The sequence below is a fragment of the Nyctibius grandis genome, chromosome 32, assembly GCF_013368605.1.
Source record: "Nyctibius grandis isolate bNycGra1 chromosome 32, bNycGra1.pri, whole genome shotgun sequence".
Classification (NCBI taxonomy): domain Eukaryota; kingdom Metazoa; phylum Chordata; class Aves; order Nyctibiiformes; family Nyctibiidae; genus Nyctibius; species Nyctibius grandis.
Window position 1 is genome coordinate 5,325,898 of NC_090689.1, and position 24,053 is coordinate 5,349,950.

Sequence of the window (24,053 nt, forward strand, 5' to 3'; positions counted from 1 at the left end):
TAAAGAAGATGCTGCACCTCCTATGCTCAGAGACAACTAGCAGCCCTCCTTGCACCCTCTCTGTCCTCTCACCTGGCTTTCATCATCCTTGTCAGGGAACTGGATGTTGACCTCATGCTCTGTGCGTATCTGGGTGATCACTGCTCCCTTCCGCCCAATGATTTTAGGGTGATACTTGGGATCCACAGTGACTGTCAGTTTGAAGCTTCGCAAGGCCTGAAACAGGAGAAGCAGAGTGAGATAGAACCGCAGAGAACACACCACGGCTGGTCCAGTGATGTCCGTCTAAGTCCCAGCATTTCCTTCTGGCTTCTAAGGCATGGAACAGATTGTGCAGGGTCATGCTTGAGTGTACGTGGCTACAGAAGAGCACCCAAGACACCCGTCTTGCTTTTGCCAAGTTCAGCAGGAAACTACAAGTAGCAAACAAGCACCCAACTCATCCCTCATTTATTCAGAGCTGTGATAAGGATTCAAGGAGAATAGGTACAGAGAGACTCCTAGCACAGTGAGGTTCCCACCCTGCAGTGTCTCGAAGGCACACGAAGGTGTGATAGAGCCCTGGACAGTCCAAAGTTACCTAAAGTAGAATCCCCAAACTCTCCTGTCAGTTCATGTTAAACGAGTAACCCACTTAAGAGCACTCCACACCCGCAGAGCGCCTAAGGGTGCTCTTAAAAGGTGAGGGGTTCCAGGAGTCTGTGCAGCTTCTGAAAGGAATACCAAGAGGCTGAAGCCTTGTTTGGCTGGAAGGAAGAAGGACAGGCACAGGCCTTACCCGATCCTCTTGTTCAGCTTGCAGCTCCTTCACTCTTTCCAGCAGCCCGGCCTTGGCACGGTCCAGGTTGGTAGCCAGCCCAGTGATGGTGATGATATCTGACTGCAGCTCAGGAGCAGGGACCTGGATGTTCACCTGAGTAACAAGTAGCGATTATTGTTTTGCATCACTGATCGTTTTGTATCAAGATGCCTATCACTGCAGGTTGGCATCTCGCTGATCTCCCCTGCCACCAAGACCAGCTCCCACCCAGACAGCCTAAACCACAGAATCACAGAGCAGGTGAGGTCGGAAGGGACCTCTGGAATCATCTGGTCCAACCCCCCTGCTCAAGCAGGGCGACCTACAGTCAGCTGCCTGCGACTGTGTCTAGATGGTTTTTGAATAGAAGCCTGTTTCTTCAGCCATTATCAGACTGTTTTGCTGTGGGGCTTCAGCCCCCAGCGGTCCCTGTGCTGCCCTGGAGAGACTAGGAAACAAAGACATGTTCAATAGCGCTGTCTGCAGCCAACTGCATCAGCCCCGAGAGTCCCTGTGGGCTTCTGGGGAATCCTCTGGAAAGAGCAGGCACAGCAGAGCTGTTTCCCGTGGCCTAGGAGGAAAACAACTCTCACACTGGCGAGGCATCCCTGTAGGCACCAAACAAGTCGTGCAACACTCATGACACCAACACCGATCATACAGCTTCAGCACGAAACCTACTGAGCCCTGGAGCCAGGGACTAAATCACACAGGTTTCATTCCTTATTACAGAGCTGGTATTCCATGGTCAAGCCACAACAGACCTGTGTATGTTGCAACAGACTGCCACCACCACAAACGTGATCACTCACGGGACAGAGGAGATGGGAAGAAGGGTAACAACTTACTTCAAATTCATCCATCATTTTGCGGATCCCACTTCCCTTCTGGCCAATGATGTAACGGTGAAGATCAAAGGGAACTTCCACCTCAATGGTGACAGGAACCAGAGCCTGCAGGGGAGGGAGCACAGTTTACCAGTTGAAAGACTTCTCCTGTCTTTCAGCTTGCCATACACTTGCCCAAAAGAATGTGTTGCTGAACTGAGACACATTCCCTTGTAGTCAGGATACAAACTCTACAGGAAGAAAGAACAGCTGCGAACACCACGATGACCTGTTGGGTGTTAAAGCATTTTTTCCATACAAGCAATCTTAAACCCCGCCTCTGGGGACAGGCTGTTCTCATATCCTTGGCTTCCATCTAGCAGAGACTTGGAAAACACCACTACAGGAGCATGGCAAGGGCTGCTAAAGCTAGAGTGATTCAGCCTCAACCAGACTCCTTCTCTTTCCAGCCATGCTCCATAAAACAAGCATGTCATGCTTTCATAGCAAGTAACTTGGGGCTGCCTACAAGCTCTAGCAATTGCAAGGTCAGGCACTATGATTCAAGTCGCCAGACCATATCAGAGAGTAGAGGACTTCCCTTGAGCAGTACAGACCACCTCTACAGTTGGCATCAGCGATCAGCTGGACTGCAGCCTTGACTGAGTAGCTTTTATTACCACCACTAACCTGCAGCGAGGCACCAGGGCATCACCACATCACAGGGCTGAGCGGCTTAGAAAGCCACATACCTGCAGCGCCTCCTTTGCTGCCTCGCACTTCTCCCTGCGGCCAGAGATGACGATGATATCGCACTTCTTTGGAGAGCTGGGATCTGCATCCTTCCCTTCCCCACCTTCCTCGCCATTCTCCTGTACAGCTGGCTCTGCAACAGGGGCTGGAAACATGGAAAGTCTCGTGTTAAATGCACAGAGCCCCCTCCTTGCTCATTATCTCCGCCTCTAGATCCTCAGGCTCTGCCTGGGCTTTGCCACAAGAGGTCAGACACTATAGACTGCTACGAGGAGGTTACTCCTAGCACAGGCAGCTCACCATGGCATAGCCTGGAATAAGAACATCCACCAAGACAGTCTGCTCCACGCCTCTCTGCACAGCACTGCCATTGCCTTCGCTTGCACAGGAAGGACCTGCAGTGGCACTATGTCAGCAGCGGCTGCGCTCCGACATTAGCAGAGGCAACCAGTAAGGCCAGCAGTTTCCTCCCTGACAGGGAAGTTCACCAGCACAGCACGGGGTGGTACAGAAGGATGGCTGGTGCTAGGCCAGAGTAGCCAACAGGCCCCAGCTGTGCTGAACTGAGTACACCCAGCAATGACAGCATGAGAGATCAGAGAGACCCTGGCAAGAGCCCTTTCTGCCAGGGCAGGTCCCTGGCACTACCAGGTTTGTAGTTTTACCTCCTCAAACTGTCCCCTCTTCCCAAGAGGGCAAGGCTGATGCTAAGCCCAGATTCAAGGACACCTCAGGGAACACCTGGGGTCAGTTCTACACAGATTTTAAGTAGGACATCTCCACTGATACACTACGCTACACTCATTCAACCACCTCAACTACCACGCGAACATGCATCCGTGGGTGTACCTGGGTTCTCCTCCCTGTCAGGGAATTTGATCTGGACACCATAGTCCCGAGTGATCTGCTGGATCCGGGTTCCTTTGGGGCCCATAATGGAACGGTGGAACTTTTGTGGGATGGTGCATTCGATTGTCACTTGAGCTTCCTGCGAGAAAGCAGAGTTGCTCTATTGCGATGCAGCCTCTTTCACACCAGAAAACAGGGTGCTTGTGCACGGTGAAATCCATAACGGACACAGCCAGGAGTTAGAAAAGGTAACAGCCGCTGGCAGGGGAAGAACTGAAAGTTTCCTAGAATCTTTTCTCTCTCAGAGAAGTTATCAGAGGATTTCTTAAAGAAGGCTGCCTCCAACACATGATGTTAAAGGCTTCTGAGACCAAAGCTCAAGCTCTCTATTACCCTGAAGAGGAGAAAGCATTGGAAGAAAGGAAAAAGATAAAGAAGAAAGGAAAGGGAGAGAACGGGTTTGACAGTTGGCTGCTTCCAAAAGACAATACTAACAGCACAGGAAATCCCAGAGAGCAGCCACTGCCCAAGGCCAGGCATGGAGAGGCACAAGAAGGCTCCATCTCTTAATGTTTAGAAGCATACCAAGGAAGGGTCTCCTATTTCCACTCCTAAAAACCAAGAAGATGGTCAGAGGAGGCAATTCCTTCATATAGCATTGCCATTCTGGAGCCAGCTGCCACTCCCCAGGCTGGGATTTAAAGTCTGCAGACCCTATATGTTGACAGCAAAGCTTCAAATCCCAGAACTACCGTGGCCCTTGTTCACATAAAGCTTGGCTGTACCGCGGGTTTGAGGAGGGCACTGCCGAGGCAACAGTGTATAGAAGAAACAGCTTTCCTGCGACATACCAGGTCCTCGATGATCTCCTGGATGCGTTTCTTGGCTGCCTCCACACAGTCCTTGGCTCCCTTGAGGGTGACTTTGTCACTCTGGGTGCCAGAGCGTGGGAAGCTGACCATCACACCACCATACTCATCTGCAATCTCACGCAGAACTTGCCCTCTCCGGATGACAAAGTGGCGGTGGTGCTTGGGGTCAACCACCATGGAGTCTTCAACCACATTATCCTGCCAACAGATAACGGCCAGTTGACCCTGCCTGTCCTGCTGATAAGCACAAGTTTGCTGCACTCAACAGCCATCAGTTTACAACCTCATCCCAACAAGTGAGAGCAAGAAGGATCTTCCCGAACTCCCACGAAGGGCAGCAGATGGTTTTAGGACAAGCAAGTCCTCCACACTGACTTGTTACATCTTGCTACAGTGATAGGCAAGAAAGCAGAAAAAGTAGTTCATACCAGGTTCTTGATGAGGGCCTCCAACTCCTTCTGCGCCTCTTTGACAGCCTCCTCAGTTCCCATGATAGTAATCAGCTCCTGATCTTTGTCCTCAGAGGTTGGGAAGATGATGCGGGCCCCAGTGTTGTCACGCACCTTACGGATGTTGCCACCACCCTTACCAATGAGGAATTTGTGGTACTCTGGCTTTGCACGGAGGTCCACGGTGTAACTCTTTGTTTGCTGAAAGGAGTCAGATACCCACGGAACGTGTCAATATATAGAAAATACACATCAGCATCAACAGTAAGCACGTAGGTATGTTACCTGCACCCACATACACAGTGTTGCAAGAGCAAGGCAGATGCAGCGTGTTGTCGAAGTCAAAAAGGTATATGGTGTCTTAAATTAAAAACACTACCTGAAAGATGTTCTCAGGGCTGAAAAGCAAACTCTACACTCAGCATGACTGGTGAGAACATGAGCAGAAAAGACTTCCCCGGGAGAAGGGTATGACACTCGCACAAGACAGCATAACCGTTTGCTACCTGACTGCTGCAAGCCAGGCAGCAGAGGCAACCAACTGATCAGGAGAACACGTTCACATGCTGATATGAGAAAGGTTTTTTTCTTGCTATTAAAATGACCACTCAGTCAGTCAGTCACAACTCAAGAGCAAGGTCTTGTAGCCCAAAGTTCTCCAACCTGGACAGAAGTGAAATAGAAGAACTGGAGCTGGAATTCAGAGATGAACAAAAAAGGAAAGGAGATAAGCAGAGCAAGCAGTTTCAGAGAAGTGTGGATACCCAACAGCATTCAAACCACAGGACCAGGGAGCCTTAACCCTTTGAGTACATCCCCAGCTTGCAGAGAGCAGCATTACAGCCAGTTCTTCTATCCATAGGGGAAGAACTCATTGTCACAAGGATGGAAGCATAGTTTTCTTTTAATCAGCCAAACTGTACTCAGATCCCTCAAAAGAGGATTAGGCTGTCTGATGCCAGAGGTTTCCCAGCAGGCAGATGGGATCACTTCAACCTCTGAAAAGAAACAGCTGGCCAAAACAATCTGCTCCTTCCCCTGTGAGACAAGGCTCACCTTCTCCTCTGCCAGGTGCAGCAGCTGTTTCTTGGCTTTCTCCACATCCTGGGCTGGGCCCCTGATGGTCACGGTGTCACTGCCAGAGCCCTCGGTGGGGAAGTGGATGTGGACTCCACCACACTCCTCCATGATGGAGCGGATGAAGCGGCCTTTGGCGCCAATGAGGGAATTGTGCAGTTTGGAAGGAATAGAGACCTCCACCTCTGTGATGTTGGCCTAAGAGAGGACGGTAACAGGCTGCCAGTCAAGCTGCAGAAATGCGTTTGCGCCCACTCTGCTTACCGTCCAGCTCCTACACTGCTAGGAGCTTTACAGAGCTGTGTGTAAGAAAGCCCGACCAGAGGGGTTTGCAACTGGCTGCTCCTGACACACGAACAGCCACAAACTTAGATGTAAGAGTCAAGAACAGACCGACACATTTGTCTCCTCCCTGCCCTCCTGCACTACAAGTGCTTCTTCTGTGTTTGTGTCTTATTTTCAAGTCCCTCATCGGCACCAGGCCAGTCGTTTCACTTACCAGCTCCTTCTGGATGGCAAGAATTCTGTGGCGAGCAGCCTCACAGTTCGCTCTCTTGCCTGTGATAACAATTGTCTCCGAGTTGCTGTTCTCTGCTGGGAGATCAATTTTGGTGTTGCTTTCTTCACGGATCTGCCACAAAGGAAAAAAAAAAAAAATCATCTCAGAGGTGTCTCACGTCAGAAAAGAGCCCTTGGAGGTTTTATTTGACATCACCAATGAGAAGGAGAGAGCAGCGAGTGGGATTTAGCTGCACGCAGTGACCATAATGAGCGCTGGAGACAGAAAAGATACCTTACCTTCTTGATGTTGGCACCTCCTTTACCTATGATGTTCTTGTGGAATTGTTTGAAGATGGGGACAGAAATAGAAAAGCTGTTTTCAACCTAAGGGAGAAAGGAAGGGAGAACTGAAGGTTACACTGTCATGGCAAGTGAGGCCCCATCCCAGGAACTTGATAAACAAGCTTTTGACAACAGGCTTAGGCCCAAGAAAGTTCTCTATATGAGAGACTTGCAAGAATAAGCAAAGGCAAGTACCTTCCCCTATTGCCCTTAAATAACAGGTATTACCCCCCTGCCCCCATCCTGCCAGAACAGTGTCCACAGCTCCCTCATCTTGAGGTGTTTCAGCCCTAGCCAAGCCAGTACAGCTCTGCTTTATTCCAGGGTTATCCTGGTATGTAGGAGAGAACAGCAGACAGAAGTCCCCCTTACCAGGTCTGCCACCATCTTTTGCATGTACTTAGTGCACTTCTCCACCTCGTTTTTGGGACCTCTAAGTTGGACGATGTCACTCTTGTGCGCAGGGTCTGGGAAGTTGATGATAACCTGCAAGAGGTGGTCACTTATAGATAACTCTAGCAAATGCAAGAATTCCCGTGTTAGACACGTGCAAAGGTTGGGGGGATCCTACACATCCCCTTTCCCATTCGGAAAAGGGTAACCATGCCAGCAGCTTCTGGCCAAAAGACCTATCTTCTCATACATATTAGTACAGAGCCACTAAATTTATGACTTCGGCGACAATGTGGCTACTACCTAAGTAGGAAATATCCCCTCTAGATTTCTCATCTCCTAGAAAGCCTTACCTCTGGGAATTTCTCCCGGATTTCCCGGATCCGCTCGCCCTTCTGCCCAATGATGGTCCGGTGGAATTTCTGCTCAATGATTAGGTCCTTGGTGCGTTCATTTTCCTGATGAGAAGAGAGTTTACGTTGAGTGTTCAGCAGGAGAGCCACATACTTTTATCTACCAGTTCGCTGCCTGACAGTTTACTTGCCAACACTGTCCCTCTTTTCTCCTCTAGACAAAATTCACTCTAGGTTGACAGAGAAGGGGTATCCAAGGGAATAGAGGAAGACATCTGTGAAGAGGAACTCACGCTTGTCATGAGATCCAAGTGCTAAGCGGGCAAGGGGCGCACATTTGCACCAGAAGGTTATGAGGGAACCTAAGAGCCCAAACCCTGCGGCCTCCCGAGCACCACATCCTACTCACCATACGGGAAGCGAGTTCCAGCAGCTCTTTCTTGGCCTGTTGGACCCCCTGTGGGTCTCCTTCAATTCTGATCAGGTTGCTCTTCTCATTGTCCGGGGGAATGCGCACAGACACCTTGTAGAGGTCCTTAATCCTGTTAACTTCAAGGCAAGGACTGTGGTGACGCAGTCTGCTAGGCCAAGACTTGGAAGCAAGGCACCTTATCACTGCTTAGAGGCTGTTTAAGAAGTAAACCAGCCTCTGAGAAGGGGCCAGTGGGGTGGGGTTGAAACAGGGGAAAGTGCCTCTTGACCCTGGAGTTCAGCGAGAGCGGATCTGTGCCACACAAGAACCGGTACAAGTAAATACAGCGGCATCTACAGAGCCAATTGTTCACTTGCCACAGTGAGGCATCTGTTTCTTCCCCAAACAGCACCACATTTAGATCAGAAGATGATTATTCATTTCTAATCTCAAATTCTTTTTTTGCGGAGAAACTCACCAAGCAGATTTCCACCACCCCCAACTGGCTGCTAAAATGTAATTTACACAGAGCAACCTCAGAAAGAAAGAAAAGACAGTTCTCCGACCAGGAAAAAAAAAATTTCCTCCAGGACATGGTAAAGTAATCCCACCACTGTCCAACCTCCCAAGACACACACTAAAGCCATCCCAAGGCCTCACTGCCCGTTGATCTCCTTGTGCCAACACCACTCCAGAAGAGCAGAGGAAATGCAATGGAGACAGCACACTGGATGAGCTACAGAGCCCGATATAATCTACCGAAACGGAGAGTCCGAGCACAGGAATGATCAGAAAGGCACCCCACTTACTGTTAGCTCCATTCTTGCCAATGAGGTGTCGGTGGAATTTGTGGTCAACGTTGATTTCTGCATAATCCATCCGGTTGATCTACAAAGAATTGTATCGGGCTAGGTAGGGCAGGCCACCACTGCTCCCGTCTGGTGCCCTACTGCCTACTGCCAATATCAGCACTGACTCTCCAGCAGCCAGCTCCAAGCTATTAGAGCAGAAACACTCCTCTGGTCTGAGCTGAGAGCACCACGCTTGCAAAACATTTAATGGGGCTTATATGACTCTCCAGCTGCGACTGAAAGAGAATCCTTCCTCCTCTGCATCGAAAGATTTAAGACCCGCTGCTGTTTTTTTAAGAACGCTACGGATGAGCTTCGTAACCGAGGGTTTCATCCACCTGCCACACAACTTGTCTTCCACAAGTTCTGTTAAGCATGTCAAGACATCGTATGGATGTGATACACACCTCATCATCTCTGCTCCGTTGCCCCTTCCTCTCCCCACTTTCCTCCTATGTACTGGAACTAGTACTTACCAGATCCTTGACCATGACTTCAATCTGTTCCTGAGCCACATTCACATCTTCTGTAGGTCCTTCCAAAGTGATTTTATCCTCTCCTTCAGTGAATTCGATGTGAACCTTGAGACACAGCAATGAATCCAGTAAGAATTTTCCAAGATACAAGCCAGATCAATGCTGTTAAGTCAGGCCTACACCACCAATCCCTGCCATTATGAGATGGTTTCCCTCCCACAAAGCACACACAGCCTTCCCATGGTTTCAGAGGTAGGTAACCTCCAAATTGGGCCGTATCACAGTGTCTAGAGCCCAAGGCTTTGGTGCTGTCCTGGAGTCTGCAAGGGCTTTGGAGAAGTTACTCACCTAGCCTTTCTCTAGATATCCTCTAACTCACCAGGAAGAAGCCTCGTTAAAGTCAGCATTTGCAGGTATCCTTACACATCAATTCTCAAAATAGTACCACAGAAAGCTTCCTTTGAAGGGCTCAACCCATGAGAATAACATAGGATGAGCAGCGTTTGCAGCAGTAAAAGAGAGGCTCTCCTTAATATTATGATCTGTGTCATTTCCTCCCTGGTTTTACCCGTGCTAGAACACATTTCTCCCTTCTACCAAGAGTGATCTGGACTAAACAATATTCTACATCAGAGGGTGCTAAGCTAACCAGCTCACACATACCTTTGGCATCTGCTGAGTTATTTTGGCCAGGTTTTGTCCTTTCTTTCCAATAATGAAACGATGAAGCCAAGAGGGGGCAGAGACCGAGGAGACGGTAAAACTGTTGGCCTGAGAGACAGAAAAACAGAGAAGCTGTTTGATGGGCAGACTGGAAGAAGCCTTCGCAAAAATTCGGTTCCAATTCCCGTGTTGCACCCTTTGTATTGACTTCTAAGCTGCATCTCTAACAGCCCAACAGAGATCAGACCCCTACACCCGTCAGCGCTCGTGGATGTATCTTTCTGGGACTTTCAAAGGCCTAGCCCATCTCGTCAGTACCTTTGCATAGACTTCAGTCAATGCTTGCCCAAGCTTTTCAGGCTCGCCTCGCAGTATCACCGTCTCCGAGCTACTGTCAGTGGGTGGGATCTCGACAGAGACTCCAGTTTTCTCCAAGATCTCCTGCAGGGAATTCCCCTTGGGGCCGATGACGTACTTGTGCTGGGACTTCTTCACCTCCACTGCAATGGTTGTAGTCTTCTTTTTCTGTAGGGGCAGAGGCACTGGGGCATCAATCACAAGGGGGCAGGGAAGGACAAGAGCGAAAGGAAGAGGGACAAGATGCAGTGAAACTCTGCACCCAGGAAAGAGCAAAGCACATGTGAGCACAGTGGTTCTGCAGTACCCTAGCACCCTTTGGGTCCCTGCCTACAGAAAGCCTTGCGCTCAAAAATTCACAGGTGAAGTGCAAAACTAGTGTTCTGGGTTAAGCTCCCCACGACACTACACGGAAGAGACCACATACTCACTTGCTCAACGCCCAGCTGTCCCCCAGGCAGTACTGCAATGCAACACCACGCAGGCTGCTAGGCTATAAGCTGATTATCTCTGTTGAAATCCTGACTGGTACAAATACAGAGCTAACCAGGAGGAAAAACAGCCCAACGACCCACAACAAGGATATTCACAGCAACGCTGGCTGTGGAAAATAAACTAGAGTGAAATTCACTCTTCAGCAACTTCTACTTATGTAGCAACTATGCTACTGTCTGCTGGGCACCACTGTAGACTTCACACTTCCTTCCTTCCTTAGTGGCACCTGTGTGAACAAGAGCCAGGGGAGCTCTTTCTGGTCTGCTAATTCCCATGACACAGAAAAGTGAGAAAACTGTCACCTCCCTGGTAGCATCACCCCAAGTCCCACTCTGCTCAGTGAGGAAATGGTAAGCTCCAGGGCCATGTACCTCAAGGGCTGCTGAGCCAGAGCTGACGTGAGGAGGACGCAACAGAGGGATGCACAAACAAGAAGAAGGGAAGAGGGACTATGAGCAGGTGGGGGGGAAGGTGGGAAGCTTTATGAACCATCCGTACCTTCTCCTCATAGATCTTCTTAACACGAGCCACGGCCTGGGCTAGCTGCTCCTTTTCTCCTGTGAAGACTATCTCTGTCTTGTTGACGCTGGGTGGAGGAATGTTGATACGTGTCCCTGTGTCCTGCATGAGCTCGCTCACCAGCTTGTTGTAAGGGCCAGCGATGAAGGGGTGGTACACTTTCTCCACATCCAGCCGCTCCACGGCACGCTTATCCTGGAAGAGCCCAGAACAGACCTCGGTGGGAACTGCGCTCCGTATTACGGTCTCTGCCAGACACAGCTACGTTCCCAGTGCTGTCTTGCTTGACACTCTGGCCCAAGCACCCTTTCCAGTTTGCAGGCTTGTAGATCTCCATCCCTTTCAATCTACAAGTACTGCTGTTGCTGATTTACGATATTCACCTCTGTAATCTCCTGCCTTAGCTCAGCTGGCATCTAATATGGTTCACTTCAAATACAAAACATGGTTATTTGACTTCAGAAACGGACAAAATGGAGAACCAGAAGCTGCAGAACCTGGCAGTAGTGCTCACACAGCCAGTGACACAGTATACGTCTCCGTTTAGACTAACATATTAGCCACTGACTGTGGCCATGGTAGCTACAAACATCTAATACACCATGGAGAAGCAAAATGGCTGTCCAGCTCATGCCATGAGAGCACTGAAATACCTGCTCAGCAGAGATAAGCAGGATCTCGTGTCGGGCCTTCTCAATCCCTTCTTTAGTGCCGGTGATCTTGATCTGGTTGCTGGGGTCATCCGGGCGGGGGATCTGGATTTTGGTTGCAGTTTTGAGCTCCAGGTCCTGCAGCTTCTCGCCATTCTTTCCAATGACAAAACGGTGGTGCTCCTTGGGGATGGCAACTGTCGCTGAAGCCTGCAACACAAGAACCAAGCATCTGTGAGAACCCTTCCTTGCCTGTGCTGGCAGACCCACAGGAACAGAGCCAGGGAAAGCAAGTTAGATGCTGCTTAGCGGTACCACTGAGGAGCAAACACAATGCCTTCCCAGCACATTCTGTCTGAAGACTGATACTGTACCAGAAGAGTTGATATACAGTGCCTGGACACCAGGAGTCTAAAAGCCACCTTACCCTCAAAATCCTTCTGTTTGTGGAGGAGTAGTACTCTGAATTAGCAAAGGCCTTTAGGCAGAGATGAGGAGGTGCCTATCCTCCAGTGTGAGACACTGGAGCAGTACCAGACAGCAACTGAGATGATGGCTCATGGGTGGAGTTTATATGAACTCTGACATCTGCTGCCAAGGCTACAGAGAACAAGACACAGTCTGACTCCTAGGAAACAGAAATACAACACCAGAAACCTATTCCAGCAGGCAGACAGCTAGGAGATGCTTACTGCTACTAAGCACTAAGGTGTCTCCAATGTAGCACATGCTGCTCCTGGGACTGCTTCTAGAAGGCCCCTCTTGGAAAAGGGGTCTCAAGAGCTTCTCTCAATCTCCCATTAAAGGGCTGGTTTGTAACAGGGATTCCTGACTTCTTCCCTTCTCACTGAGTTTTTACTGACCTGGTAGCTTACGATTGCTACCATGCTCTTGACGCCTGTGAATATGTAACTACTAACAGTAATTAGACACTTAAAATTCAAGCTCCAATGCGGGGGGGTGTGGAATCAAAAAAAGATCACTTGGTGTGACTCTTCAACCCTGTGTCCCTGTGCTGAAGCCAGCCAAGCCTAGGAGAAGTTGGCAACACAGACACACCTTTCAGACCTGGGGCCAGGGCAGTAGGAGGTGTAATTTGAGGACAGTGGGTCATGGAGCTGTGACAGTACGACCTGAATTATTTTTTCAGATGTACATTACGTAGAGTTTGTCCCTTTCTCATCCCTCTGGCAGGGTATGACACACGGGCTGAAGAGCCCTAAGCAGATATGGTATTAACTACTGCATTAAACACCTTTGACGTTACACTTTAAAACACGCTGTGAGACCTGGCTGTGATACAGCCTAACAAGAACTACCATCTTCATTATGAACTCAAGGATGTGAAGGGAAGAAATCAAAACCTAGAGGACTGAAAGAAGCAACCGAAACAACAGGGCTGTGGCTCCTTACCAGTGTGGCTTGAGTTACACAACCCACAACCCTGACCTGAAGCTTTCAGGAGGACTTCTTCTTCCTACTTTTCTTTCTCCCATCCCTCCACATTCTTTTCTGAAAGACTTCAGAGAAAGCACAGTCCTGTTCTGACACACTACTAGCTTTGTGTGAGGGGCCTGCACCCCCTCTGGCACCAGCACCTCAGCACAAAGTCACTCTTTGCAATTCAAGTGTTTAGAGATTGCAGACTCCACCCTTCATGCAACACCACGGCCTGTAATTAGCTTCGAACCCTATTTTAAGACTCATTTCCATTCCAAATTGCCAATTGTCTGCTTTGAAAATATATGGCAAAGCTGAATTAGTCATCTAATAACACCTCATCGGCTTATAAGCGCACACGCCCAAGGGTCTCAAAGCATTTGCGAGTCTTGGGGAAGAGCAAAGATGAAGTGAGAAACAGTTAGATGCCCTCACCTGAGTCTGCAGCCGAGCGACAATCTCCTTCCGAGCCTTCATGACGGCTTCCAGCTTGCCAGAGACCATGATGGAAAGGCCCTGGTCCTTTGCGAGAGACAGCTCCAGGTGAGCTCCTGTCTTCTGCATGATGTCAAGGCAGATCTTGGCCTGCTCGCCTTCTCCAAACTGATTCATGTCCTTGTATTTCCTCTCCTCCAGTGGCACATGAAACACCTGCTCAGCCACAGGACAGATACAAGGAGGGCAGAACAAGCGGTCAGTATGCTTTGGATTGCCAGTGCCTCCCCCTCTTATTGCCATACTGGACTTGACTGGCACACTAAGCTCCCAGGTTTGTGCAACCCTTTCCAGTGGAGGCATCAGGGAAGGTGCGAGCGCACAGCAGGGGTCTGCCTCACACTGGGGTGTCTTCCTGAACTACACCAGGCAGGCAAAAGCGCTAAGCTACGGGGGGAGCACTTTAACGGATTAGTGCTCACTATGTGAATTCTGCAATCCTCCCTTCAGGCCTGCTCCAGTGATTTGTGGAACAGGGATGCAGAGCTTTTTCTGGACAGTTTTCCAACGCATCCCTCCCCTCCAGAGCAGTCCTAGCTCTCAGCTGCAGTCCTCCTCGTGCCCCAGGGTAAAGTAAAGCACAGAGGCTGTCAATCTGACACACCAAGGATTTCATACTCCAGGGAAAGCTGCACTTCACCTACTTTTTGGAAGGAGGAAAAGAAGGGAGATAAGACACCCACGCCCACCAACCTGAGTGATGACAGAAGCCTTTATGGGTCGGATTTTGCTCCAGGGCCCAGCAGGTTCCTGGGCAGCTTCCAAACATGGTGCTTTCTCAGGGAGCGGAGGGAAGGCTTCCTTGTAGGTTGGAGGATCATTCTCTTCTTCAGAGTTTAAAGCTGTAACTGGAGTGAAGCAAACAGGGTCAATGTGATGCTCTCCCCGCAGAAATGCCCCTATTCATAGGCAGCACAATTGTATTTAGGCACCACTAACAAGGCAGAGCAAATGGCTTGTGCACTGCTATTAATCCTATTATAGTTACGCTGGTGGAGCAGCCAAGTCTGGAGCACAACTGACCTCAGCACAGCACAGACTGCAGTAGGTGCCACGAACAACCAGCCTTGTCTGAGCTGGCACTACGGATGCAGGAAGCGAACGTGCAAGCGAACGGTGGCAGCAAACAGCATGTTACTGCCAACTTTGTCAACAGGTGCTTAATTAGGGGAAAAGAGGCTGAGCAGAAAGAAGTGAAAGGAACAGAGCAAGGCTGCAGGTCAGGCGGGGAGAAGACAAACACACGCCTAGGAGGAAGGCAGAGAGAAGCGCCATAGTTAGGGCAGAGCGCAGGGAAAGCCTGTACCTTATGTTTGACTCAGTTATGCACTGGGCCGTGCTCGCAGCTGGAGGATGGGGGCCGAAACCCACCAGTGAGCCAGTTAATACAGTTATACTGACTTTCCCCAGCACCTGGCTGAGCAAAGGAAGGAAATGACAGCCCAGCACACTGATCCCATGAGGCGCTCTCGTAGCCCAATATGCCCCATTCTTGCATATGCCCCGTCCCAGAGCTGACAGCGTTGCTAGCCAGAGCTCTGCGGCGAGCTGAGGCTTGCCTCCTCCTGGCCCTGCACTGTGCAGCATCACCACTGTGCTGCTGCTGGTGGAAAGCCAGAGTTTGGGGGGCCACCGATCGAGGAATGGAGAATGCAATGTCTGCACACTCGTGGGGAACCAGACACGTGGAACGAGCTTGGGTGACAGCAAGGAACGTTGCCTGTGCAGCCTGTATTCAGAGGCACAGCACAGGAACTCAACTGCTTTCTCACCTTTCACCTGCTGCTGAGCTAGGCCGCTGCGGTGTTCAGCGAAGCTCTCCTGGGTCAAAACTGCCACGGAGCTCATTGTCGACTTCCCACCCACACACAATCCGGGTATGCCACTGGAAGAGACAGAGGTGGCAACACTATCATTAACACCATTCAAGATGCACAGAAGTCACTCCAGGCAGACAAAATGTGTGTTACTGAGCACCTTCCCAGTCAGCCTCTTGAAAAGCACCTACAGTGCCAGTCGGCTGCCCAGTTCCCTTGCTGAATCAGACAGGAACTCAGGGGGGATGTTTCCTCACAGCACAGTGGTCACCAAAACCAGAGCTCCTCATTAAGAAGGCAGAGGATGTGCAACCTAAGAAGGTCACTGGAAAGGGGGCCACCAGAAGTTGTTAAAGCATACTCTAATTAATCTATCAATTATTCATGGTGTGCAATTTTTAAATGAGTATCCAAAGGTCTGGATAGTCAGTCCAAGACCGCTGTGTGACCCCAGAGAGAAAACAAAAAGGGCCCAGGATGCTGCCTCTTGCTGAAAAAGACTTACTGCGGTGCCTGAACTTAGGGATACACTCAAAAGCCACTCTGATAAGCAAGCTCAGCAACAGCAAGATCTTTGGCTCTCCCAAAATAAGAACTTACCAGCTAAATGGTCAGTAGCCAGAGAGTCCGTCCTGTAAGCTGCCCGTTTGTCAGCCTGCCAGCTTTTGCTTTATAGGAAAAAAAAAAATACGTATATATTTATGTGAGCGCTCCAAGACAACAGGAAAACATGACACCTCCGCTACTGTGACTGTCAAAAGAGCACCACCAGTACGGTGTTTCGAACTCACACCCTATCCAATGTGTTCTCATACTGAGTCACATCTCACCATACTTTACCTGTCATGTTTTACTAGAGCTACAGGCAACACCACAATGTACTTAAACCTCACAGCAGGGAGCCTGGAGCAGCTACTCTTTCATCGCACTGGCTACAAGAGCAGCCATTCAGCATCAGGCAAAAATACAGTCAATTAATAACAGATGTGCAAGACAGACATGAAATTTCAGCAAGCAAGAGCATCAACATCTAGTCAGAGGAGACTAACAACCTGAAAACCTGCCAACACCACTGCCATCAGTCAGAAGTTAGGAATGTCGTTTAGCGGAGCTCGGGTGAATCAACAGAGACATCCTCACAAACTAAGGCAAACACTCAGGGCTGTCCATGCACAGCTGCTGGTCAGTCCACCTCTTCATTCTTTATTGTAATAAGATCACGCACCAGGCACTGAACTCTGTCTCCAGGCCTAAGTCTGCAAGTCAGAAGAACAAAACGCACGCTGGATTACATGGACTATTTTAAACGCATACACAAGATGGAACCAGGAGAAAAAATACACTGTTGGTGGGAGCTCTACATCTCCTGTATGTGGATCTGCAGATTTACCGAAGATGTGTTTAGGAATGTAAGTAAAAATGTAGGTGGTGGTACAGTACACCCTCTGCCAGACGTACAACAGTTCCCCACATTTCCCCCCAGAGGTTACGTGTGCTCTTGCAGGGCTTGCACTCTCCTAAAATCCAGTGGCCCACGGGACAAGAGGCCCCTCTCCCACACAAGCCCTGCAGTGCTGCTCGGACTTTCTTCTGAACAGCAAAGTGACACTCTTCAGTGAACTGACAGTCGCCACTTCTGAGCTCCCAACGCGCCAGAAGAGGCTCCCAAAAACACAGCGTCGCTGATGTGGTGTCACACACCGCGCTTATGGTGTGACACAATAAGGGAAGGCGACAGCGGCAGAGGGAGAGGAGGGAAGAACAAGGACAGCAGCAACGCAACTGGGCCATGCAGGCCTGGTCTGCACCTCAGCGAAGGCCAGAGCATTTTCCCCGACTTCAACACGCCTCTTACCAGGCACAAGGCAACACCACCCGCGCTATCAAAGCAACAGAGCTAATGTTGCAATTAATCCTGCAACGATCTGCCACGGCGAGGTGGCAGCGACCGGGGCGGACAGCCAGCCACGCTGCCTGAAGCACGCAGAGGCCCTGCAAGGCATTTCCTGGTATACATGAAAGCGTGGCCAGTAACCTGACCTCAGAGAAACATCCCAGTTCTCCTCGCTGTCCATGGTTACGCCACGGTGTAACGCGTGGTTACACGTCCGTGGTACACAACCGCGCGGCTCGAGCTGCCGCAGTACCAAGGGAAGCACGTTACCGGCACGGCACCTGTCCCGGACCATTGCGGCGAGGCCTGCAGCCATCGGCTCCCCCAGCCCGCTGGGTCGCTGCCGAGGGTGTCACCACCTCACGGCAAGCTGTGAACAGGAACAAGAAGCATCCTAGACATCACAAGCAGCTGCCAAGGTCTGGCTAGAGCCTCGCTAACGGCATGGATGTGCTCGCAACTCTCATTTCTCAGGAGAGCAACACCTGGCTCATCTTGCACGTGTTCTGCTCCTCAGAGGAGGGTAAGGATGAGAAGTCAGCGAATGACACCCAATATAGCGCCTGCCTGTGAGCCACGACCTCAAGGCACAGCTGCTGGTTTCGCTGTGGCCACACCAGCTGCAGAGATCTTCCTTGCAGCCTCCATCTCAGAGCAGACCTAGGCGTTCAAAGAGAAATCTAAGGGCAGCGTTTATCCGTATGAATTTCTGCTTCGTCACCCATACAGCAAGCTAAGGACAAATGCTCTTGGTCTCCACTAACCCCAAACATCTGGAATATTGCAGGCCTCAGGGATTCATCTCTGGCCAAAATCGGAGGCGGCCATCAGAATGGTATTTTAAATGTAACATCAAAACCAGCAGCTCAGGCATCGCATTTGGAGCCTACACCTCCTTGACTTCCCACTTTAGGTTTTGAAACTAAGGTCACATGCCAGTGCCAGTGTGTGGCTGACTGGGTCAACAGGTTTTAAGCTGTCTAGTTTATACGCCGTCTGTAGCACCGGCTTTGTGCGCCAAAAAGTTTCAGAAGTCTAAAGTGCACTTAAAATAAAGAGAACGAAATCATCCTAAAAATAACATCCAGTAAGGGCCAGGCCTAACCACACGGGAAACATTTGTATGAAGAGAAACAAAAGTAAAGTCGTGAGTTACGCTGCCAATACAATCAGTACTTGAGGACAGAAACATCAGTTATGCGTTATTTAAAACTATATTTAATGAAATTATAAGCGTTTTGTTAATCGAGGTAACTAAAATCAGACGCAGCTAGGATGACACATGGCAACAGGGCTGGGCTGGCTGCGGCAGCCACTGTCCTGTCAGATGGTCACGCAGGGCAGGGTGATCTCTTGGTAGATGAGTGGTCCCGAGTGAAAATACCGGCTTTCTGAAAACCGACTGGCTCTGCCAGGCACTGAGGGCCGAGGGCCCTTGGCTTTGGGGGGATGACACAGGCGGATGGCTGCTGCGCGGCGGGATGGAGCCTTTCCCTTCGCACCCGTTCCTGAAGCAGCACGTCTGAGAGCGCAACGCAGCTGGTGCCTTGGGCGCAGCCAGACTTACACCTGCCCTGTCCCCTGATGCCATGTCCCCCCCACCCCGCCCCGTCCTGCCCTGGGACGGGAGGTGCTCTGCGCCTGCCCAGCCAAGGAGAACGTGCACCCGCCCTCGTCCTGCTGGCCGGCCCCGAGCGGGGCAGGCCCCGCCGGTGCTTCTCACCAGGGCCTGGCTTCCACGGCCGCGCACCGAGCAGGGCTGCCGGCCCGCGCAGGCCTGTACCGCGCCCGCCTTCCCCGGGACAAGGGCACGGGCAGCGGGCAGGCCGCCGGGGCCCGCTTCCCCCGCAGTGCTCGGCCGCGGCAGGCCGGGGCGGGGCGGGGGAGCCGCCGGGCCCCCAGGCCGGGCCGGGCCAGGCCGGGGCAGGCGGCGCCGCCAGCGCCACCTCAGCACTGCCGGCACCGGGGGCGGGGCGGCGCGGCGGGGCGGGGCGGCGCCCTTAAAGGGCCCGGCCGTGCCCCGCTGTCACCCGCGACCCCCGCGCGGGACGGGGGCGGGGGGCGAGCCCCAACGCACTGCCCGTGCGGGGCCGGGAGCACGGCGGGGCAGCGGCAGCCGCAGCCCGGCGCGGCCCTGCGGGCTGCAGGCCGGGGGCGGCCGCAAGCCGGGGGAAAGGTGCTGCGGCGGGGGGCCCGGTGACAGCCCCCGAGCACGGCCCCGCGGCCACCGGAAAGCTGCTGGTGGCGGCAGCGAGGCGCGCGCGGGGCCGGGCGGGCACGGCGGTAGCACCTTCCCGACGCCCGCTCGCCTCCGCCGGTGGCCCAGGGAGCGGGGCCGGGGCGCTCGCCCCGCTGGTCACGACAGGAGCGGAGCCGTTCGGCCCCCGCGAGCCGGGGAAAGGCTGCCCGCCGCCGGCGCTCCGCGGGCCGATCCGCCGCCGGCCGTTTTGGCTCGTACCAGGCGCAAACCCTCCGACCGCTGGGGACGACGTGGAGCCGCCCCGACCCGCGCCGCTCCCCCTCTCCTCCCGGCGAGAGGGACCACGCCGCGCCCCGGCCCGAGCCGCCCCGGCCCCACGCACCCCCGTGTCCCCATCAGCCCGGCCCCGGGACGGCGCCGCACGCCGGACCCCGGCTGCCCGCCTCCCCGAGCGGCACCCGCCGGACTTTGCCCGGCCCGGCCCGGCCCGGCCGGCGGGAAGTTGGCCCGGAGTTTCCCGGCGGCGCCGACACGTCGGTGCCCACGGGGAGGAAGCGAGGCCGGGCCGGGCCGCCCCCCCCGCGCCCCGCCAGCCTCCACGTCGGCGCCGCGGCGGAGGGGCCGCCCCCGCGTCCCCCGTGACTCACTCCGGCCGGTGCCCGCTCGCCCGCCCTGCTGGAGAACCGGAGCGCTCCTGGGAGAGCGGCGCGCCGCCCGCCCCGCCGCCTATATAGGCCGGGCCGCTGCCAATCCCCGGCCCGCACGTCAGCGGGACATGCCCCTTCCCGGCGGGGCCGCCCCGCCGCCTGCCCGCCGCGGCGGAGCGGGGCAGCGGCCCGGCGAGGGAGGAGAGCCGCGGGGGCTGAGGCGCCAGCCGCTCCCCGCCCCAGGCTCCCACCCGCGGGAAGGGCCCCGGCCGTGAGCACCGGATTCACGTGGAGAAAGTGCCCGTGGCCCGGCGGCTCCGGGGGACGCGAGGGCTAGAGCTGCTGCTGCAGAACCGAGCCCGCCCGGGCCCCGGGAGTCAGTTCAGCTCCCCAGGGCTGAGAATTACCGACTCTGCTTGGCTGAGGCCGGTTCCACACCGGGTTAGTGAGCTGGAGCGGCTCAGGAGGGCTCTGAGCAGGGTTAAAACCGCGGCTGGCACCGGAGAGCAGCAACACCTGGGGCGTCCACCCTGTCCCACCAGTGCAGAGGAACCAGTGGTTCCTCCTCCTCCTGCACAAAGCTGCAGCTACCCCATGCTGAGGTTGCAGAGAGGAAAAGGGGTAAGGTAAGAGCGAGATTTTAAAAAAATCCCCCCTCAAAGAGCCCCTCGCTGTATTCCAATCTCTAATTTGGACATGAGGAAGAGTGAGGGGAAAGGCAAGGCAGCAAGCACAATACCCTCCTTTCCTGCAGAGAGGATGTTTATTAAAGTTTGTGCAATATAGATGTTTTTAATTATTAGCCCTGCACCCTCAGGGAACTGAAGGGAAAAAAAAGTCACATCAGTGTAAAAATACACGGAATTCGAACTGATTTTTGCATTAGCTCAGCCTCTGCCCATTTTCCTACAGTGGACTGATTTTCCTCATCATTCATAACTCGCATTCAGTGACTGGTTTTCTCATTCACGCCCTGCTCTCTCCCAGACCCTGGCAAACAAAATGCAAGAACCTGCTTTGTGGAGCTCTGACGGCAGAAATTTGAGGTCTTTGGAATAACTGCTTTTGATTACATGCAGTAATTGTTAGAGATATTCATGTGCTGTATTTATGGAAACATGGATGGTATTTAGCCCTCAGTAAAATTATGATTACTTATTATTATTGAACAAGAGGAGGAGACTTCTCTGGTTTTCCTCCTTTAATCCTGCGGCTGGGAGGACACCGTTAAAGCACTTGAACTTTTTGACACAAACAATTTACCACTGTCAATAAAAATACACTTGTGGGTGAAATCAGGAAGTACGTTAAAGGGAGGAGGAGAAGAGTTGTCACCCTGCCCAGGCACCACAACGATCCATCTTCCCCCCCCCCCCACCCCATCCCGGCCTCTCCTCAAAAAGTCTGTCGGTCTCTGCGAGGATGCAGGGATACGGCTCCAAGCACGGGGCTGCCGCACAGAAAGGCAGCAACCGCTGCTGCCACGTCACATGCGCTCCATGAGCTGGCTCAGGCTCCTCCGACAAAAAACATCCAGGCTGCGGATGCCAGCAGCACCCCGTAAGACACACGCGAGCAGGCTGGTGCCTACCGAGACTCACGCAAAAGCAGAGCTCTGGGGACGCGGGCAAACCGCAGCACCTCCAGGATTTGGCCACTTCTGCTTCCAGGCAGCAGCTGGGAGCGTGGGGACGGGTTGTTATTTGGGACTTGGAGCGCAGCACTCTGAACGCCGCTCGAGGTGCGTGATGCTTTTCTGGTGCTTTCGCTCCCTGGTGTTTTATCTCCCCAGCGCAAAGCGAGCAGCCTCCTCTCAACACTCTGACTTCCCTGCATCCAATTAACTCTGACACGGGGAAGTACCGCGATCCCCTGTGCCAGAGGAGCATCACAACCCCCAGCCTAGAGCATCTTACCGAAACACCAACATCCTTCTCCCTCAACTCCATCTCATTAGCTGGTTCAGCAGGGGCCCTCTGCGGGGATGTGCCACCTCGTGCCTATGGGACAACCGTATGCCCCTCTCCTGCTCTATGCACTGTTGCTAGGGCATTATGGGTTCCTGGCTTTTAGCACAATCTCCTCTCCACGACTGTTTAGGAGGGAATCTTCCCTGCGTGTTTCTGTAGCTCTTTATTTGCAGCTGCAAGTGGTGGGAGAGAAGCCTGCCAGGCCCAGAAGTTACTGGAAGGCCTAGAGCATCTCACTGTGTGCCACCCTCAAATAATGATTTCTGCTGAAGGAAACCTGTCACGGGCTGTTCTCCTTAGAGGGAGATCTATGGGGGAAGAGGGTAGTGGCAGGAAGAGCTCACCATTCCTCCCACATTCAGTAAGTACACAAGTGTCCCGTGCACGGACAAAAGCACATTTAGAGGGTGCTAAGAGGCCTATTTCAACCTGCTGCTCCTCCTGCCAGCGCAACATCGACCACCCACATCCCACCCCATCCCTCTTCTTCAGTAAGGCAACGGGGTACGGGCGGAGCGAGGTCTGCAGGGGCTGCTTGGTGCCTGTTCTATCCACTTGCCCACAAGGGTTATAGGTAGTTTCCACGGCTTATCAAATTGGCCGCTTCTATCACCAGTCTGAGGGAGGACACAGAAACGGGACCGGCAAAAATATGAAACGCACACAGAGATAAGACTAATACTGAACAGGTTTGGGTTTTTGGAACACGTGTTCACCAGTGTGAAAGCACAGGTTGAGGAGTTAAGAAGCTTTCCATAATCACACCGCCCCAGGACTCTTGGGGAAGGGAGAGGAAACTTTCAGCTCCTTAAACCACTGCAGCAAAGACCACAAAAAGGTTGGTCTTTCCTGGCACATTCACCCTCTGCTAAGCTAGGATTTTGCAAAGGATTTCTTCTAGCCTGTTCTTATTTTCTGTTGTTAGAAGAGATCCCTCTTTTTCCTGCCAGAAACTGCAAGCCTTATTTGGAAAGCAATCCAAGTATGCTCCAAAGTGTGTGCTCTGACTTTTATTTCCTGTTAAATACAACTCCACATCTCCAAAACTGTACCAATAAGCGCCCTTTTTGTACTCTGGGTGCTTATCCCACACACTGAAGTCAGAGAACACCACAAAAGAACTGCCCTTGAAAGCATCTCAGCACATCCCCCACCAGTGGCGTGAAGAGAAAAGGGGTGGGGGAATACTATGGATCATACTAGAAAAAGAAGCGGAAGAGGATTCGGGATGCAGGGCAGTTGTATGCCAGAGAGTACTTGGGTTCTCAGCCAAAGCAAGCAAGATAAGCCTCTCGGTTCTACAGCTATCACTATGGCTTGCCATGGGATCTTCCAACAGAATGTTTTTATTTCTACAGGAAAACCTCTATTAAATTGAAATTAAGGGTCAAATTATATAGACCCTTCTGCTAAGAGAATGAAAAAAGTTTTGTCATAAAACCCAACTGAACGTGAGTCCACATTGCTTATGTCTCAGTGACTCTGCGACCAGATTTTCTTTCTTTACCACAAGGACGGAAACTGCCAGGGACATGCAAGTCAGACACCCCTCTTCCCCATTCACACATCAGTACTAGGAAGAAATCATTCTGTAGGCTAAATTCTGCCCCTCGGCTGTACTTAATGCAACCCCACCACCTGCAGAGGCCCACTATAAATACCCAAGCAGAGAACTGCTGGTGGAAAGAGCAAAGTCTGCCCGAGCCTATATGCTAATCCCAACTCCAACCGTTCAGTCATGTTGTGAGGAAGGGAGGGAGGTGGGAGGAGGATGAGCGACTGCACGTGTTTGTCTCACACGGGACCCAGGTGGTATAAATAAGGGGTCCCAGGGGAGTGCAACACCACTTGCCTTTCTCCAGGTAAATCTACGTTGTTTATCGAGGGCAATCCTCTTGCACAAGCAGAAGAGCTGACCAGACATCGAAGGAAGGTGACTAACCTCAGCAGGC

At 52.3% G+C, this 24,053-nt stretch overlaps 1 protein-coding gene across 2 annotated transcripts in view; it reads right to left on the minus strand.

The window, feature by feature from the left end:
- HDLBP (high density lipoprotein binding protein) overlaps positions 1 to 24,053 on the minus strand; it is a 38,051-nt gene that overhangs the window by 3,570 nt on the left and 10,428 nt on the right. The window contains exons 1-24 of one of the 2 annotated variants that reach the window (XM_068421033.1): positions 20,132 to 20,204; positions 15,991 to 16,058; positions 15,346 to 15,458; positions 14,267 to 14,421; positions 13,514 to 13,729; positions 11,642 to 11,848; positions 10,968 to 11,183; positions 9,936 to 10,142; positions 9,618 to 9,725; positions 8,955 to 9,059; positions 8,437 to 8,515; positions 7,625 to 7,764; positions 7,216 to 7,320; positions 6,842 to 6,955; positions 6,425 to 6,511; positions 6,126 to 6,257; positions 5,606 to 5,824; positions 4,529 to 4,750; positions 4,080 to 4,298; positions 3,229 to 3,367; positions 2,379 to 2,524; positions 1,648 to 1,752; positions 779 to 913; positions 73 to 216 (exon numbers count right to left, since the gene is read on the minus strand). In XM_068421033.1, coding sequence (XP_068277134.1) covers positions 73 to 216; positions 779 to 913; positions 1,648 to 1,752; positions 2,379 to 2,524; positions 3,229 to 3,367; positions 4,080 to 4,298; positions 4,529 to 4,750; positions 5,606 to 5,824; positions 6,126 to 6,257; positions 6,425 to 6,511; positions 6,842 to 6,955; positions 7,216 to 7,320; positions 7,625 to 7,764; positions 8,437 to 8,515; positions 8,955 to 9,059; positions 9,618 to 9,725; positions 9,936 to 10,142; positions 10,968 to 11,183; positions 11,642 to 11,848; positions 13,514 to 13,729; positions 14,267 to 14,421; positions 15,346 to 15,421 — 3,276 coding nt within the window. In that variant the 5' untranslated portion in view covers positions 15,422 to 15,458; positions 15,991 to 16,058; positions 20,132 to 20,204. Of the gene's footprint in view, positions 1 to 72; positions 217 to 778; positions 914 to 1,647; positions 1,753 to 2,378; positions 2,525 to 3,228; positions 3,368 to 4,079; positions 4,299 to 4,528; positions 4,751 to 5,605; positions 5,825 to 6,125; positions 6,258 to 6,424; positions 6,512 to 6,841; positions 6,956 to 7,215; positions 7,321 to 7,624; positions 7,765 to 8,436; positions 8,516 to 8,954; positions 9,060 to 9,617; positions 9,726 to 9,935; positions 10,143 to 10,967; positions 11,184 to 11,641; positions 11,849 to 13,513; positions 13,730 to 14,266; positions 14,422 to 15,345; positions 15,459 to 15,990; positions 16,059 to 20,131; positions 20,205 to 24,053 lie in introns of those variants that run through there. The other variant, XM_068421032.1, reaches the window with a different exon arrangement.